The sequence below is a fragment of the Cydia fagiglandana genome, chromosome 5 (genome assembly GCF_963556715.1).
Source record: "Cydia fagiglandana chromosome 5, ilCydFagi1.1, whole genome shotgun sequence".
Lineage (NCBI taxonomy): Eukaryota > Metazoa > Arthropoda > Insecta > Lepidoptera > Tortricidae > Cydia > Cydia fagiglandana.
Genome location: NC_085936.1, coordinates 18,596,770 through 18,614,424, shown reverse-complemented (window position 1 = coordinate 18,614,424; position 17,655 = coordinate 18,596,770). Strand labels below are relative to the sequence as shown.

The 17,655-nt window shown below is 38.7% G+C and overlaps 1 protein-coding gene across 1 annotated transcript; it reads right to left on the bottom strand.

Annotated features, from left to right (window-relative positions):
• Nucleotides 1-4,323: 4,323 nt before the first annotated feature.
• On the bottom strand, nucleotides 4,324-17,215 carry LOC134664753 (F-box only protein 28). Its single transcript, XM_063521498.1, has 7 exons — nucleotides 16,901-17,215; nucleotides 16,077-16,325; nucleotides 8,826-9,021; nucleotides 6,629-6,839; nucleotides 6,130-6,328; nucleotides 5,108-5,221; nucleotides 4,324-4,629 (listed from the first exon to the last, which is right to left on the bottom strand). The coding sequence occupies exons 1-7, from the start codon at nucleotides 17,186-17,188 to the stop codon at nucleotides 4,324-4,326; spliced, it is 1,563 nt and encodes a 520-aa protein (XP_063377568.1). The 5' UTR covers nucleotides 17,189-17,215.
• Nucleotides 17,216-17,655: the final 440 nt, after the last annotated feature.

Genomic DNA, 17,655 nt, shown 5'->3' with positions numbered 1-17,655 from the left:
TTAGGCGGGTCCAGACAGAACGAGCCGCCTCGCGAGGAAATTGCCGCGCGAGGCAGCTGTGACTCTTCTTTTGAACTTTGCTTCTAGATCTGTTTGTTACTAAAACGCACGTGACACTGAGGACGCATCGCCGCGCGGGCCTTTGATATATCGCTCCGTTTGCCGCGACAAATTGCAGTGTCCAAAATATATGGCGCTGTATCAGTGCTACCTAGAGCTATATTATCAGTCTATCCCCATTTGTCTCCGCCAGGCGCATCTGTAGTGGAATAGGGGTATACATATGAATTATTCCCATTTATCCCCGCCTCATGTATGGGTATATATGGGGCTTTGCATATCTATTACATAAGTTATCTGCGCTAATGTATAGTGTACTATGCTATATGTATTTGTGCGTTTGTTACACGAGCGAGCGGTGAGTAGAGTGGACAGTTGATATGTGCGAGTAAAGTGCGGCCGCCGACTACGAACTATTTCGGACATTGACCTATACTACATGTCTCACTTGCACGCATATTGCCGTCGCATCTACATGAAATGAGAATGCGAGACGCCAGTATGGTTGTAGACTGAAGTCCTGAGCGAGACAAACTTTGCAAGCTAAAAAGAATTGCCAAAGTTAGATAGAAATTCTAACCCAACTACTAGCTCTACTGTTCTCACTGTATACTACCTATAGTTAGAATTGCTATTTTACATCTACTGGCAACCCTTTATCACTTAAAAAGATTATTATTATTCCATTTTTTCGTAGCATCAATTATCCTATCCCTAATTTCAACTACGTAAAGGTTAACGTGCGACATTGTTCGTGTCCGGAGTCCGCTCTCAAGAGTGACATGATGCAAGAACTGTGTGAAGCCCTGTGAGCATCTCTTTACGTAACATACTGAAAATAGCTTGCTGCAACTAGATTACTGTCGCTTAACTATACATCATGTCACAAAATATTTATTTCCATGTTTGCATCACTATATTATCATAAATATATTTTATTTGTACACATGTGATTCTTTAAGACTATTTACAGATAAACACATAATTCCGACCTTCACCTATTTACTGCCTAATTCTAATTAAATTAAAGTCAGGGCTGTAAAACCTAGCGCAACTGAATGTTACGAGAACTAAACAAACCGAATATAGTCAAGGCGTCGGTTAGGCAATAAACAAATTTACATGTCTACGTTATTAGGTGGGTTCACACATAACGAGTAGCCTCGTGAGGAAATTGCCGCGCAAATCAGCTCGATCTGTATAGATGCCTCGCCCGAGGCAATGCGGCCGAGGCACGTTCACACAGACCGAGCTGCTTAGCGCAGCAATTTTTTCGCGAGGCGGCTCGTTCTGTGTGGACCCACCTATTTCTTATTTTTCTCATATTTCATTGCTTGTTCGCTCACCCTAATGTTACTATTCCTTATGATATTGAAGACAGTTCAATGGTGGTCCACCGTGATTGTTTACTTTAGTGTAATTTTTTAATAAAATAAGAATAAAGCGCAACATCGCAATTAAAAATATGCACGAAAATACGATACACGTGGGAGACATTTGATTTTGTTGTTTACATGCCTTCTGTCTGCAGTAGGTATACAAGCATTATAAAAATAATTACAACACTTACTCTTCACCATAAAGAAATCTATCTAGCCATTTGGTATTTGAATACTGCCCTGAAATGTTGTCTGCATACAGGGTGAAATTTTAATCACTAGCCATACTCTACTTATTAGTGACTATAGGTCACACTGAACAACTTTTATAGAAATTAGCGGCATCACATCAGCCGGAATGTATGAAACAGCCAATATTTTTTTTCGTGATTTCGGTAATTAAAAGTTGTTCAGTATGACCTATAGTCACTACGCAAACGCATAGTATAGTGATTAAAATTTCACCCTGTATATTTTGCTGCAGTGAACAACTTATAGTAATAATGCACATATATAGAGGAATGCCTCATTCTTCAATGCCCTGGAGGTAAAATATAGCAGCGCATTTAATATTTCCTTTATTAACAATTCACTAATTGTGCATTTAGTCATTCTTCTGTCTGAACTACTCCATCGAGTATTTATACTAATGGGTGTCTAGCCAACATGCCAATGGTTTGCGCCGTAGCGAACGAAACGCTAATGTCTCTGTCTTACTTATGTGGAAGAGTGATAGAGACATTACAGTTTCGTTCGCTCCGGCGTAAAAGATTGGCATCTTGGCTAGGCCCTCTGATCTTATCAGAACAATGAATCGATGCAGAACATTAAAATAATGCAAGTTTTAAAAGTAAGGACATAAGTTATAAATAAATTAGTTTTTTTTTAATTATTGCAAATATGTTTGAAGTTTCTGAACATGACAGAATTTGATATAAATATAAAGCGTACATACATATAGAATTATAAGGTGCGAGTCACACGCAGATTTAGGTTCTACATTGTCTCTTCTGTTCCCAAAAGTTAAAAGGATTGATGAAAAAAATACTTAATAAGATATAAGCAAAAACCACATTGGAGGATGGTCAGGCCAAAATAGGTCGAAACCGGGAGTTAGGTTCCCTGTAATGTAACTTTTGGGAATGAAAGAGAAAAAATGTATTACTCCATGTATAACCTGAGAATAAAATCTTACTAGAACATAAAAATAAAAGGTAAGTTAATTGGTGATAGTCGTTTTGGATATATTTGATAAAGTGGAGAAAGAAAAAGAAATAGATTATTTAACAGACTGTTGTTACAGTCGCCATCAGGTATATTTTCAAGAGTGGCGGAATGCTCAAAATATCTGAACACATACTCTAACGCCATAACAAAAGAAGCGTGTTCAGATATTTATAAGCACCTTGGCCGCTCCGATATATCTGATGGCGACTGTACATATTTGTAGAGGGCCCGCTCTGAGATACATTTCTGATACCTTAATTACGCAAGTAAGTTTTTACTGATTGTTGTTAGAAGTAATTTACTTTTATTTAAAGTAGTAGGCCAGTCTGCAAAATTATAATTTCAAAACGTAACATTATCGTCTGCATAAATATTTTGTTTTATTTATACTTTAGGCCATAGTGCTGATATAATGCATAAAAAGCAATAATGCTAATTGTAACATAAATAACGTCAATATTATACGCAAGATTTACATACGAATATGTAAGATACATTCAAAGTATCATGTTTAGCGAATCAACAAACTTCTTACCAGCCAGCTTATTGAATAACAAAATACAAGCTCACATTAACAATTATTAAGTATTCATCTTCAATTTCATATGCTAGTGTTTTATTATACAATCAGCTTTGAGTTTTCTACAACCCTTGCCAAAATGTAGTAAAAAGAATATACGATTTTGAACGTAGTTTATAATTTAGTATGGGTCCACACGGAACGAGTCGCCTCGCGAGGAAATTGCCGCGCGAAGCAGCTCGGTCTTTGTAGACGTGCCTCGTGCGAGGCATGTCTACACCGACCGAGCTACTTCACGCGGCTGCCTATTGACATGCAATGAAGTAAAACAACGGCCAGCAAATGTCTATTCGACTAATCGCATAGCTATAGAAATTAAGTTTATGTTCAGACAAAATAATGTATAAACTTTTGAGTGTCCAACTACTAGGGCAGGGTTATAGAAATTTACAGACCGAAGTTAGATAATGTCGAGCTAGCGAGACAGTTATAGATAGCGAAGAAAAAAATAAGATAGTTCTCGCTTGTCGAGCAAGAATTCGGTTCAATTTTGACTTAATTATTACTCGATTCGGGAAATGTTTATATGTACAAGGTTATCATTAACGTTATGTTTTCGAGTTAGGATGACACGGGATGTTAGTATTAATGAACGTTTGCGCAATGAAGTATACGGAGAGCCACGATTTTCTTAGGAATGGGATTAAGATTTCGACGAACAGATGACTACGATTTAAGGTTCAATTTATATTTGGAATTATGGGTATCCTTCAAGGCTCAATTTATATTAAGAACGTTCGATGAAAATAGGAGCTCACCGTTCACCTAGAAGCGACACGGCCCGGTCGGTCGCCGAAAAAAGAATCGATAACATCGAAAGATAGCGGGGGCGCCGCCGTCATGATCGACGTCACAAACTGACCATTCGTAGATTGTAAAGCGTCGTCATAAGATCTAGAGACGGTTTCCTAACACGCCCACCGCGATAAAGTACCTCATTGAGAATACTTCGGCGTAGATTTCAGCCGGAGCGGGGCTAAGAGTGTTCGGGCCCCGGTTACCTTTACGGGATTCGACGCGTGCGGCGCGGGGGTGGGTGCGGGGTGTGGGGTGTGGGGTGTGGGGCGCGGGTCGCGCTCACAGCTTGCGCGGGCGGGTGAGGCGGCGCTTCTTGCGGTCGGGCGTGTGCGCGTCGGCGGAGGCGCGGCGGCGCGCGGCGGCGGGCGAGTGCTCGTCGCCCGAGGAGTCGGCGCGCGGCGCGCGCGGCCGCTCGGCGCGCGGCTCCGGCTTGGCGGCGGGCTCGGCGCGCTTCGGCTCGGGCTTCCCTGCGGGTTCCGGCGCGGCGGGCGAGGGCGGCGGCGCGGCCGCGGGCGTGGCCCCGGCGCCGGCGCCGCTGCCGCCCGCCACCTCCAGCTCCGGCTCCGTGCTGCTGCCGGCCGCCCACTGCGATACCGATATACATCATTAAATTCACCTTGACACAAAAAGCGAAGTTTTATCGTAACCGCCCCGCTGGACGCGTTTCGACGTTCGCCGATTGTTAACCGAGGGATAAAATGTAACCATTCCTGCCGACGTTTAGCGCTCGACGTGAGTGAAGCAAAAACGAACACTCTCGCCCGAGTTAAACGCTCTACTTTTTATTTCCGATACAAAAAAAAGTAAAATAACTATATTTTATAAAACAAAATACCGTACACGCTTTAATAGCTAGTTTTAAAGAAACTATCGAGGTAAAAAGACCGCTATCGAAAATTAAATAACACATCAAACTTTAAGCTAAATTGCGCAGCTAATCATAAAAAAATTCTTAGAAACTAAATTTTGACAACACCGATCACTTTCAACTTCCTTCGTAAGTAACCAATGAACCACTATCTTAACTATTACACTTCTATACAACACTGAAAACAATGCTTACCATATTAGCGGGCTGCATCAAATGTAACGCGGCGCCGCACTCGGCGCAGAGCGGCGGCACGGCGGGCGAGCGCGAGCGCCAGTACTGCAACTCCGTCTTGCACTTGTTCAACTCCTAGAATGTCAATACAATGGTATTAGTGCATTAATATTGTTTAAAAATAATAGTAAAAATATTATTTTGGAGCGTATTCCACATTAGCACAACCTGAGACAGAATACGGAACTACTAACTTTTACGGAATACCAAGCAAAACTCTTCGTAGGGGACGCCACTAGCACAAACTGTAAATAAACCTCCTTGATGCATTAATGTCATACCTATTTAATTCGTAACAATTAATATGTAAAATCAAATAACTGTGTAAGGCATAGTATATATTAGCTTGGTTGGTTGAGTCTTGCTTGGCTTGGATGTTTACTATTTATGCCAGGCCAGCGGTAATGCAGCCTACCGCGCCTGTCCTAACTAAATAATGAATAAAGTTTGACCTGCAACAGCGTCTGGAACTTGCGACTGGTCTCTTCATTCTTCTTGTCGTAGTTGTCCAGACGATTGGCGTAGTCGAGCGTCTGCTTCTGTTGTTCGGCGATCTGCTTCTGTTGGAGCGCGGTCTTGCGATACTGCATCTGTCTTAACTGAATAATTAATAAAGTTTGACCTGCAGCAGCGTCTGGAACTTGCGACTGGTCTCCTCATTCTTCTTGTCGTAGTCGTCCAGACGATTGGTGTAGTCGAGCGTCTGCTTCTGTTGTTCGGCGATCTGCTTCTGTTGGAGCGCGGTCTTGCGATACTGCATCTGTCTTAACTGAATAATTAATAAAGTTTGACCTGCAGCAGCGTCTGGAACTTGCGACTGGTCTCCTCCTTCTTCTTGTCGTAGTCGTCCAGACGATTGGCGTAGTCGAGCGTCTGCTTCTGCTGTCCAGCGATCTGCTTCCGTTGTTCGACAATCTGCTTCTGTTGGAGTGCGGTCTTGCGATACTGCATCTGTCTTAACTGAATAATGAATAAAGTTTGACCTGCAGCAGCGTCTGGAACTTGCGACTGGTCTCCTCATTCTTCTTGTCGTAGTCGTCCAGACGGTTAGCGTAGTCGAGCGTCTGCTTCTGCTGCTCGGCGATCTGCTTCTGTTGTTCGGCGATCTGCTTCTGTTGGAGCGCGGTCTTGCGTTTGCAGCTGCGTAGATCGCTACGTAAGGCGGACAGTTGGTCGTTGTACCTGAAATGAAACACAAATGCTGTAACAAACACACACTTCTTTGTTACGCTGGATGCGATATCATATATCAATTTTAAAAGCAATCGATTCATAAATCAATAAAATCAAAATGGCGGTCACTATTTCTGCCCTCTGAAAACTGCACTTAATGCGCCGGATGGCACTACGGTACCGATTTGTATGTAATCGGATCGTTAACAAACTTTAACTGGTGTTTGATTCATTATAGTATTTATATTCGTTGCCCATGTTATATGACTTCCCTTTTTCATTAATCATTAAAAAAATTGCAGCACTCACTTCTTCATCCCCTGCTTGATGCGGTGTATCCGTTTCCGCAGCACCATGTTGCTCTGCGGCGGCGGCGGCGACGGCGGGAGGCTCTCCTCCATGAATAGGTTGGAGATGGAAACGCGACGGTCGGAGACTGCGCTGGCCGCCGCGCTGCCGGATTCGAAGCCGCTGGGCGGCGGCGAGTCAAGGCACATGTACGATTTACTGCTCTCGCCGGCTGGAAGTATAAACGCCATGTCTCACACACATGTTGCACTGGATACCGGATACCGGATATTCGGCCTGACGAATATCCGGTATCCGGCCAAACAACTATCCGTTGCATCTCTAGTAATTTTATTGCCAAATATTTTTCTTCTGAATTTAGCACATTATTTCTTCAGTAGTGGCTTGCGGCGTAATGCTTTAAAAATACCTACACGTGCGGCCGACGACATTTGTGCAGAATATGGCAAAAGCGAGCGACATCCTTTCTAGGATATCACATCAATGCGACTTTTTACGAGGTCAGTGGATGAGCTGTTTATGCTAAATAATACTCGTAAGAACTCGACTGCCTCCATACACGTTCGTTAGAATATTAATCTCGGTAAAAACGGTGGGTTCACTTTTATAGTTATAGCCCTATTCCCGTATGCAAAAAGAAATCATGAAATAAGTAAGTCGATTTGTAGACAACTAATAATACCGCGAAGCTTTTTTAAAAAAACGAGCGACTCGCAAAATAAGAGATATACCTATTCATACATTATTTAAGATGATAGTTACTGCGAAATACAGGATACGTGAGCTGTCTTTAGTATACTAGCAGTTATGTAAGCTATGACAATCATCAGGCCACCGTATATACCTACAGCTTACGTTTATAAAGATGTTTTAGGATTTTAAGAAAAGTACGTGTTGATTTGCATTTATTTGCATTCCTGTAACTTCTCTAAAGTATATATTCTGTAAGTATGTATTGTATAATACAGCCCATTATACTTTATTTATTCATGATATTACTTCGAAGATATTTACATTTCATTTTGTCAAGCATTCGTTTTGCTTGGATAAGTTTTACGCTGTTGATTTTATCAGATTATAATAAAGCATTTCTGTCTTGTACTTTGCTGGGAAACACATTGACGTGATATCTTTATCAATGGAAATGTACCATAATTACGGCCCTGTTATTCAATCTCGTAAACCCTCATTGAAATTGCGTAGGATGTAAATACGTATACAAAACTTATGTATGCGCATTTGTTGTGAATGGAATGAAATTATGGACAATGTTTTATGACTTTCTCGATTTAGCGTAGAAAATAAAAATGCTGGTCAATGTCACCTGTGTTTTTGAAAGTTAATTAATACAGTCATTTAATGCTTTATTTTGCTTACTGTTTAAAATATAAGGCAAGTGTATCTTTATTTGTCCAAAACAGACCTGTGTTCTCTTGAAATTGCGAAGGATGGAAATTGGAAATACGTATAGGTACAAAACTTATGTATGCGCATTTGTTGTGGAAGGAATGAAATTATGGACAATGTTTTATGACTTTCTCGATTTAGAGTAGAAACTAAAAATGCTGGTCAATATCACCTGTGTTTTTGAAAGTTAATGAATACAATCATTTTATGCTTTATTTTGCTTACTGTTTTTAATATAAGGCAAGTGTATCTTAATTTGTCCAAAACAGACCTGTGTTCTCTTATTAATGCACAAAGGCTTCCGTAAGGACCTCTAAAATGACCGGCCGTGCGCTCTCATTCAACTGTTCCCACGATTTTAACTAGATCGTTGTTCCACCTTAGGACCCTAACTCAGACTACGGACCTTAACCATAAAATAACATGTGGCAAACATTTGTTTTTACACGCATACAAGTTTTCTAAAAAGGAGTTAGGTATTTGTTAGCGCTAGATTACCTACTACTTACTAGCATTTCTATAAAGTAAGTATAGCATTGCTCTGTGACTATGTGGCAACAAATCTTTTTACAAGTAGTTTTATTACTTTAGAGATATACAAACACCAATTATGTAAATCAATTTGTATACAAAATCAACTAGAAGATTGCTAATAATTATTGCAAATTCCTGAGCGAAGCTCACATTTAAGGACATTGTAAATAAGAATAACATATAAAGACAAATTTAAGTTGAAAGTAAACCAGAAATTGGCAGGAAACATTACAAATTATAAACAGGAAGTACTTACGTGAAAATGCGGTTGTGATGTCGAAGAAATCAGTACCAAAATACGTTATTTCTGGCAAGTTAGGTTCAATGTGTTCCTTAAAGTACTCCATGGCCATGGTGGTTAGATCGAACAGTTCATCTGTCACTTTGTAAGGTCTCGCTAGTTTTTGTGTTGTTTTCAAGTATGATAGAATACTGTATACTTCATCCAATATCTGTAACAAAATAAACAGTCGAAAATAAAACTTAACGATAGTATGGGGTTCTATTACACATTAATCGTACTATTGCCGGTCTGATCCAATTTTTTTTAAATAAATATGACCACAAAAGGTGCTTTGGGGAGTTTGGGGTAACGTTGTACCTAATTTTTAGGGTTCCGTACCCAAAGGGTAAAACGGGACCCTATTACTAAGACTTCGCTGTTTAGGGTTCCGTACCCAAAGGGTAAAACGGACCATATTACTAAGACTTCGCTGTCCGTCTGTCCGTCCGTCTGTCACCAGGCTGTATCTCACGAACCGTGATAGCTAGACAGTTGAAATTTTCACAGATGATGTATTTCTGTTGCCGCTATAACAACAAATACTAAAAACAGAATAAAATAAAGATTTAAATGGGGCTCCCATACAACAAACGTGATTTTTGACCAAAGTTAAGCAACGTCGGGAGTGGTCAGTACTTGGATGGGTGACCGTTGTTTTTTTTGTTTTTGCATTATGGTACGGAACCCTTCGTGCGCGAGTCCGACTCGCACTTGCCCGGCTTTTTTAAAATTGCTAATGTGTACTAAACTTGAAGAGCTTTCTATTGTAGCAAGAATAAGAAAGATGCCTTGGTAAGCGTTGTAGTAGATGTGGTGGTAAAATGTATGAAGTGCTTCTAGATTGATATTAGCGATTTTCAAAATTATCCCGTTGCCGACGTTATCCCAATCCTGCTCCTTACGTGAAATGGAATATGCTAGTTTTCTAACGGGTCATATGTATTCGTTATGAATAAATGATTTGCTAGTATGATATTAGGTACTTATTCTGTGGTATGATGTAAGTACGAAAAAACAAGTCGTGACTTCTCTTTTTATAAGTTTTTTGCTCATATAAAATCGTTGATTGCGTTACAAATGTTAACCTATCGGTTTTACGAAGTATTTTTTCTCATGAATCTGTTTTTCAAATAAGTTTGTTCCCCAAAACAAAATTTCTTTAGGTTAAAGTGGATTATAGGCCTATTTTGAAAATTGGACAGGTTATAAAAACGCGTTCAAATTAAACATCACCAAAAATACCCGAAGCTCGTTCAGAAAGTAGCATGTTGCAAGATTTTATTACCTAGTTCCTTTATTACTAAGTTATAAGAGTTAGAAGTGAATGGGTGGAGTCCAAAAAAGTTGGACCGTTGTTAGTCAGTTGTTATCAAGCATTATCCACACAAAACGACGAAGATGAAAAAGTTCAACGTTCAACTTTATAGAGTACGCCCTAATAAGGCTTGTAAAAACGTTCAATACCATTGAACGTTATTGTGTAGGTATGTACTTGGTAAATTATATCAATAAATTACCTTCATAAATTTTATAATTGTTACGCACGAAATGTACAGCTGTGTGCGATATACGTAATAACAGACAATAATATTATGAAAATTAAGAACATCATAACATTAGATCAATCATACTCGTATTGTTAACTATAGTTCGTTTTTTTAGCATTAGAAAGAAGGTAAGGGATCTTGACATGTCTTTTAATTGAAAAACGATTTTTAAAAATCAATATCTATTAGTTATGAAAGCAGAAGAATATAAATGATCGTATTAGATTAATAATTGTTCCATATTTACCGTAACTTATTTTATAAATGTGTTTTTCAATTAAAAGACGCATCAAGATTGTTTACCTTATTTCTAATGCTAAAAAAACGAACTACTTATAGGTATTGTTTATTTTTCTTGTGCCTGACGTGACATTAGTTCAAAATTAACTGTAAACTTTACTTTTATTGGTATATTTCTGCCTGACGTGACATTAGTTCAAAATTAACTGTAAACTTTACTTTTATTGGTATATTTCTGCCTGACGTGACATTAGTTCAAAATTAACTGTAAACTTTACTTTTATTGGTATATTTCTGCCTGACGTGACATTAGTTCAAAATTAACTGTAAACTTTACTTTTATTGATATATATTTCTGCCTGACGTGACATTAGTTCAAAATTAACTGTAAACTTTACTTTTATTGATATATATTTCTGCCTGACGTGACATTAGTTCAAAATTAACTGTAAACTTTACTTTTATTGGTATATATTGTAAGATTTGTAAGTAAAACGATTAATCATGAAAACCGGTTTACTTCTTAGCAGAAAATCTTATAAAACTGGGAAACCCAATGAAAAATAAACAGTTGGGTTTAATTATTTCAATTTATTATGTTTCCCATTATGTCCAAACGACGGTTTTTTTTTTATTTGACAGATATCTTCCTTTAGAAGTAGATCTGCGAAGTTGTTTACTTTGCTAGTGCACTAGAATGCTGATATCTCCTTTTGCATTCATTTTCAGTGTTTCAACATTCCATAACCCAAATAAACAGTGGCTAGACGTACTAGTGATACATAAATTCATATGTAAGCAACACCAAGGTCCATTATTCTACTTTTTAATGCCTAGTTACCATTATATTCAGCTAAACATGACAAAATACAAAAATACCTAAGTTAGTAATTTTATGAGTAACTTCTGCCCGCAAATTCGTCTGTGTAGAATGATGACTTCTGTGATACACTCTATTCTATCATCACACTAATATAATTACAAAAAAAAAATACTTTTTTTTATTATGAATGGGCTTACTTATGGCCACAGACTAGCCGAGGCGTAGACGTAGCCTACGATGGAGCGAGCTCGCCCAGAAGGTGCCTGTTCACTCTTGATTTGAAGGTCATTGAAGAAGAAAAAAATAAGTTATATATATAAATCAAGTTTATGCTGAGCACAAATTTATATTTTTACAACACCCTTCCTTATTATTGCACTGTTATCGTATTTACTTACAACGTACAATCATCATTAGAAGTAGCTAAGCGTGCCAGATTTCATTTTTAAAAGCGCGTGCACGGTATTATTTGCGTGACCACAAAGTTGTATGCAGACCATTTTGTACCTCTTCCGGTTTGCTACTTCTGCTGTGGACTGTACCATACTGTAATCTATAAATCGTTAAGGGTTGGATTGATTTAATCTTGATTCTAAATGACGTGTATGATAAGGATCCTGACCGAATTTTTAGTCTTTTTGCATTTTTTTTCGAAAGATTATTATTTTTCAGTTTTTATATCACCACAGAGGTTGACTACACATTTACACTCTCATGCGCGAGAGGGCTTGGGCTATAGTCCCCACGCTAGCCCAATGCGGATTGGGGACTTCACATACACCTTTGAATTTCTTCGCAGATGTATGCAGGTTTCCTCACGATGTTTTCCTTCACCGAAAAGCTAGTGGTAAATATCAAATGATATTTCGTACATAAGTTCCGAAAGACTCATTGGTACGAGCCAGGATTCGAACCCGCGACCTCCGGATTGAAAGTCAGACGTCATATCCACTCGGCCACCACTGCTTGATGATGAAATTGAATTACCTTATTTTTAAGCATACCAATCTAAGCTGTAATCATTTTGTAATTGTAACTTAATATTAATAATTGTAACCTAATTTATCTTATTTAATTCCAGTTATGATACGTAATAAATATGTAATTATATTATAAATAAATGGGTATGAGTAATAACATGAAACTCGGGTTGAAGTATTATTAGTTGCTAGAAATTGTATTCCAATAAAAATAGACCGAGGACAAGTTTTGTATTTGTGTGATTTGTCCGAGCGTAATTTCTAAAGAATGTATCGTTAAGTATAGGGACAGATAAAACCTGGTCTAACTGTTGGCATGTGTATTATTTTGTATTAAACACATGTAGTTTTGAAATAAAAATATAATACCAAAAAAAACGGCTAAGTAAAGCTGTCCCTATAATTAACGATACAGTCTTTATTTTGCAATAACGGCGGCCAAGTACTTGTGACTTAAAGAGCTGTTTAGTGACTCAGAAAGACACAAATCGTGTAATAAAATCATTGCGACCATCAATATTTTATATACAAAGATTAGTGATGAAATTTGTTGTGTATCACAGAATATGATCGATAATTCTGGAGGTCATATGACGGCGTGGCGTCTGAGAAGGTTGGTTATCATGTAAGATCTTATATTTGACGACATTGGTGATTGTGATTGAATATTTTGATGTTATTTTTGTTTATATAAGTCCCTGTTCCTGACTACACTCAAACTAGCAGAAATATCCAAAGAAATTTGGCGTTCCAATCGCCTGTGATTCAATTGTGAATCGGTTGTGATTGTCCCATTGACGAAAATCAGAGTGACGCTTAGGACGACTTACACCTTGCGATTTTCCTGAGGATGCTAGGAAGCCAACCTTCGGTTTGACAATGCTTAGTTTTTAAGCCAAGATAGCTATGAATAACAACAGACAAATAATCGATTTCGTAGCATTTTCAGAATTTAAGCCAAAATAGCTATGAACATATGAATAATGAATAACAACACTGAAATAATCGATTTCGTAGCATTTTCAGAATTTAAGCCAAGATAGCTAGGAATAATGAATTAACAACAGACAAATAATCGATTTCATAGCATTTTCAGAATTTAAGCCAAGATAGGTATGAATAATGAAATTAATGAATAACAACAGACAAATAATCGATTTCGTAGCATTTTCAGAATTTAAGCCAAGATAGCTATGAATAATGAATAACAACAGACAAATAATCGATTTCGTAGCATTTTCAGAATTTAAGCCAAGATAGCTATATCAACCTATGAATAATGAATAACAACACACAAATAATCGATTTCGTAGCATTTTCAGAATTTAAGCCAAGATATCTATGAATAATGAATAACAACAGACAAATAATATTCAGAACTAAGTATTTTCAAAGTATCGTTTGTAAGCGAGACTTATGAAAAGCCCCTTGGGGCTCCAAAGCTTATTTTACCTTTCCCGTTCAACAATGAGAACTAATTTGTTTACCCATAACAAAATTACCCATATCTCGTGCCATATTCATATCACTTCAGTTACGACTAATCGCATTACCGTAATGGCATTGGAACAACGTAAGTGATGCGTGAGCCGCTTCCGCGTCCAAGCCCCTTAGGTCCCGGTTATAACGCGTCGTAGCAGGTATTACGCAATGCCAGAAATACTCGTATTTGCCCTTAGAGAATAGGTATAACCAAACGAAGTGATCATTAACAGGCGAAAATAGGCGGCCAACGGTCAACCACAAGTATGGACTGACGTTTATCTGACATGACGTTCCTATACATTTGATGTGCCCCTCCCCCCCACAAAAAACGGCAGACTATTTTGTACCGAAAATTATAGACATGGCGTCTCCGTTGGTTATATTATATGTATAAGTATTTGCCTAAATACTGCCGTATTCGAAGTTCAAGATATTCACAAGAGACGACACGTACTAGATCCATTCTAGATACGTTATAGTTTTGATATCAACTAGTTCTCTTTTGCAGCGCAATTCGGGCAAACAATGTCACTTTTACGTTAGATAGCGTAAGATATCTATTAGATGTGAATTGGATCTCTAAGTCATATCCTGAGGAAATCGTTAAGAGTATCTCCAGAATCGCGCAAATGTCAAATTTGACAGGTTAGATCTTAAACATATCGTTATCGTATCTTGGTGATATCTAAAAGATATCTAATAGATGTCTATTTCAAAATCCGAATCGGGCCCATAGTCTATCTTATAAGAAAGTAACACAGCCATAATCGCCATATAACGCGATAACAAACCGCAAAGTTGATTACTGTCTTAATACAGCTTTCGTCTCTGAGGCCTACCGCAAAAAACGAGAATGGAAATGTCGTTATCTGCTTCTCTATCGCTCTTGCATATTCGAGCGATGGAAAGGCAGATAAAGAAATTTCTATTTTCGTTTTTCGCAGCAAGTCTGTTCTCGATATACTTAAATGAAGGAATCTTCACTTATTCGGCAGAGACCAAGGCCTAAAAGCGTTCACGGACAACCGTACGCTTTCGTATACAGCCCTATGGCCAGCGACGCGCTGAACACAAAATTTGTGCGTAAATTTCGCTTAGCTTGCCTATGCTTAATGGCTCCACTACACGATGGGGCAACGCCGGCCACTCCAAGGGACGCAGCCATGCGTCCCTTGGAGTGGGCCGGCGTTGGGCCATCGTGTAGAGGAGCCATTATACCAGGCATTATGGTTCAAGCTGCTAGATAGAATCGTGGGTCACATGACATGGCTACATCACTTGCATTTGTTCATTTGTGAAATAATTAGAGAAGTAATGCAAATGTTCAAGGAAAGACTTTTCTGTTTTATTTATCTTTAGCTTAGACCTAAGGCCGCGGCGGCGCAGGCAATGGGGCGGTGCCACCCGCTGCTGTCCAAAACATATTAGCCGGGTCCACACAGAGCGAACATACGCGCCAGGCAATTTCCTCGCACACAAAACGGCCAGTGTGGACGTGCCGAGGCGGCGCGCGCGAGACACATCTACACTGGCCGTTTTGGCTGGCTGAAATTGCCTCGCGCGTATGCTCGCTCTGTGTGGACGCGGCTATTCATTTAAGTCTCGAAACAAGTAACGATCGAGTTGGAGTTGTAAGGATTTTGATAGAGTCGCGCGAACCACCGCTGGCATGGCCTCAAGTCATGGTCTTATAATAGGGGTCCCTTTGTTTCCCATAAAGTTTTAAGTCATAATGTATTGTTTGTCATATTATCGATAGTCATAAAACTGAAACCATTAACTTTTCAGGATTTTCGTAAGGTTATTCTGTAGATAGGTTAGGTTAGGTTTGTTTTATTGGCAATCCTGAAAAGTTACGCGTTTCTGAGAAAAACCAATTATGACTAACGAAAATTCAGTTTCGGACAAACAATACATTACGGCTTAAAACTATTTAGGAAGCAATAGAGACCCCTTATAATAGGCTCCTTAAATGTTTGGCAGGAATTAATTTAAGCATCTATGTTTGATGTGAAGTTTCAACTTTGACGGTCCTGACAGGTATTTTTGAGTTTCAACACGGTGACTTACATGCTCATACATATACTTAGCTGTGGAGATAATAAAGCATGATAAATCATTTAGTTTTAAATGAATTTATGAAACTCACCTCTCCAGGGAAGAAACAGCAGTGTTTCCTCTCTATATGTTTACCAAAAGTCATCTGCAGAAGGCTTAGTCGCATGTGTAAAGTCTCAATAATGTCCGACTCGCAGGCCAAAGGATGACTCCTACGTGCCGACTCTCGGCGAGGCATCTTGGCCTTGATGGACTGAAATCTGTGCAACATCTGGTTCTGCAGCCGTTGGAAGGTAGAGTTTAATATACTACTACACAATGTGTTAAAGTGTCGGTTCACCTGTAACAATGGATGCAGTTGAAAACAAATCAAATAAAATGATTATAACTAGCTGTTAGTATTAGATTATTTAGTGATAAACAATATTTACGAAAAATACCATCCTGCAAGACAGGCATAGCTTAGTGTGGGTGTCATGGGCAATTTATATGTGTATCTTGCTTTAGCATTTAGCAGTGTTTAACAGTTTAACTAGAATGTAAAAAATTTTTTTTCTCAAATGATTTTGGTTAGAGGTTAAAGCAGTGATTTTGCTTCTTTTGCATTTCCCATCCTCATGAATATTCAAATCAGCTAAATGCTACTGTTTATTCATTGTAAATAAAATAATATATAGAAATAAAATATAAAATTTAAAGATTGTAAAGAATCACCTAACCACCTTTGTACATTATATTCATCTAAGAAATATAGTGTACCCTTTCTAGATATTATATTCAAATATTTTGTGTGTATAAAACTGTAATACTTTGTACATAATCAACCTGTTAGTGGTGGTGGTGTAAAGGTGTGTTTCAGGACTACCAATGCTTATGGTTAGGTAAAAAGATTTAAAAAAAAAAACTGAAACTAACCATTCTGATTTGGGACACATATTTAAAGCCCATCATACGAAATATCTTCTCTTGTATTTCAATGGGCAAGTCTAGCAGGCTTGTAGAGTAGGGCTTGGGCGCTGGGACCAGCGCCGTGCAGCGCGCCGGCGGCGCCGAGGAGTGCGGCGACGACCCCCCTGGGAGCTGGGCGCTGGAGTGCCGAGTCACGCGAGACACGGCCGCGGGCTCTGCGTGCGTAGGGCCAGCTCCCTCGCCGCAGCCAGCGCCGCCGCCGCCGACGCTACTCATCTGCCTCGTTGACACCATCTTACCCAGTTTGGTTATCAATTAAAATCTGAAAGCTGCACTATCTCCGTTAGACACTCTATTTATCAGACAAAATATACACCATTTCGATAAGTATCCGTAATTCCAGATTTTGAGAATAGAAACGTAATGAACAAATGAAACGATTAACATTATTACTGAAGCAGCGCATATAATTTCTATTACAACAAAAATAATTATTTTTGGGCTCTACAGTAAATTCTAAAATGGTGGCCGTGGCTAGATCGGCAATCACTTCTCGCCAATGAATGTATGATTTCTGTGGATTTATGGCTGGTTTAATTTATATAATACTGATTACTAAACACTCACTCAAGAGTTCATGCACATGTTTTGTATATTCAATCTTGATTTTACAAAGAAATCAAATTTCTAAGACGCAATAGTTCCCGAGTCCGCTACGCTTTCACAAGAATTATTTTTTTGTTGAATTGGATTGGTTGCCC

What these genes read in the sequence shown, in the direction of transcription:
- LOC134664753 (XM_063521498.1), bottom strand. Translation starts at nt 17,188, where the DNA reads ATGGTGTCAACGAGGCAGATGAGTAGCGTCGGCGGCGGCGGCGCTGGC. An exon ending in CATCACAACCGCATTTTCAC is followed by an intron (nt 6,840 to 8,825) that starts GTAAGTACTTCC and finishes TTATACTTCCAG; the next exon opens with CCGGCGAGAGCAGTAAATCG. An exon ending in AGTTCCAGACGCTGCTGCAG is followed by an intron (nt 5,222 to 6,129) that starts GTCAAACTTTAT and finishes TTGACATTCTAG; the next exon opens with GAGTTGAACAAGTGCAAGAC.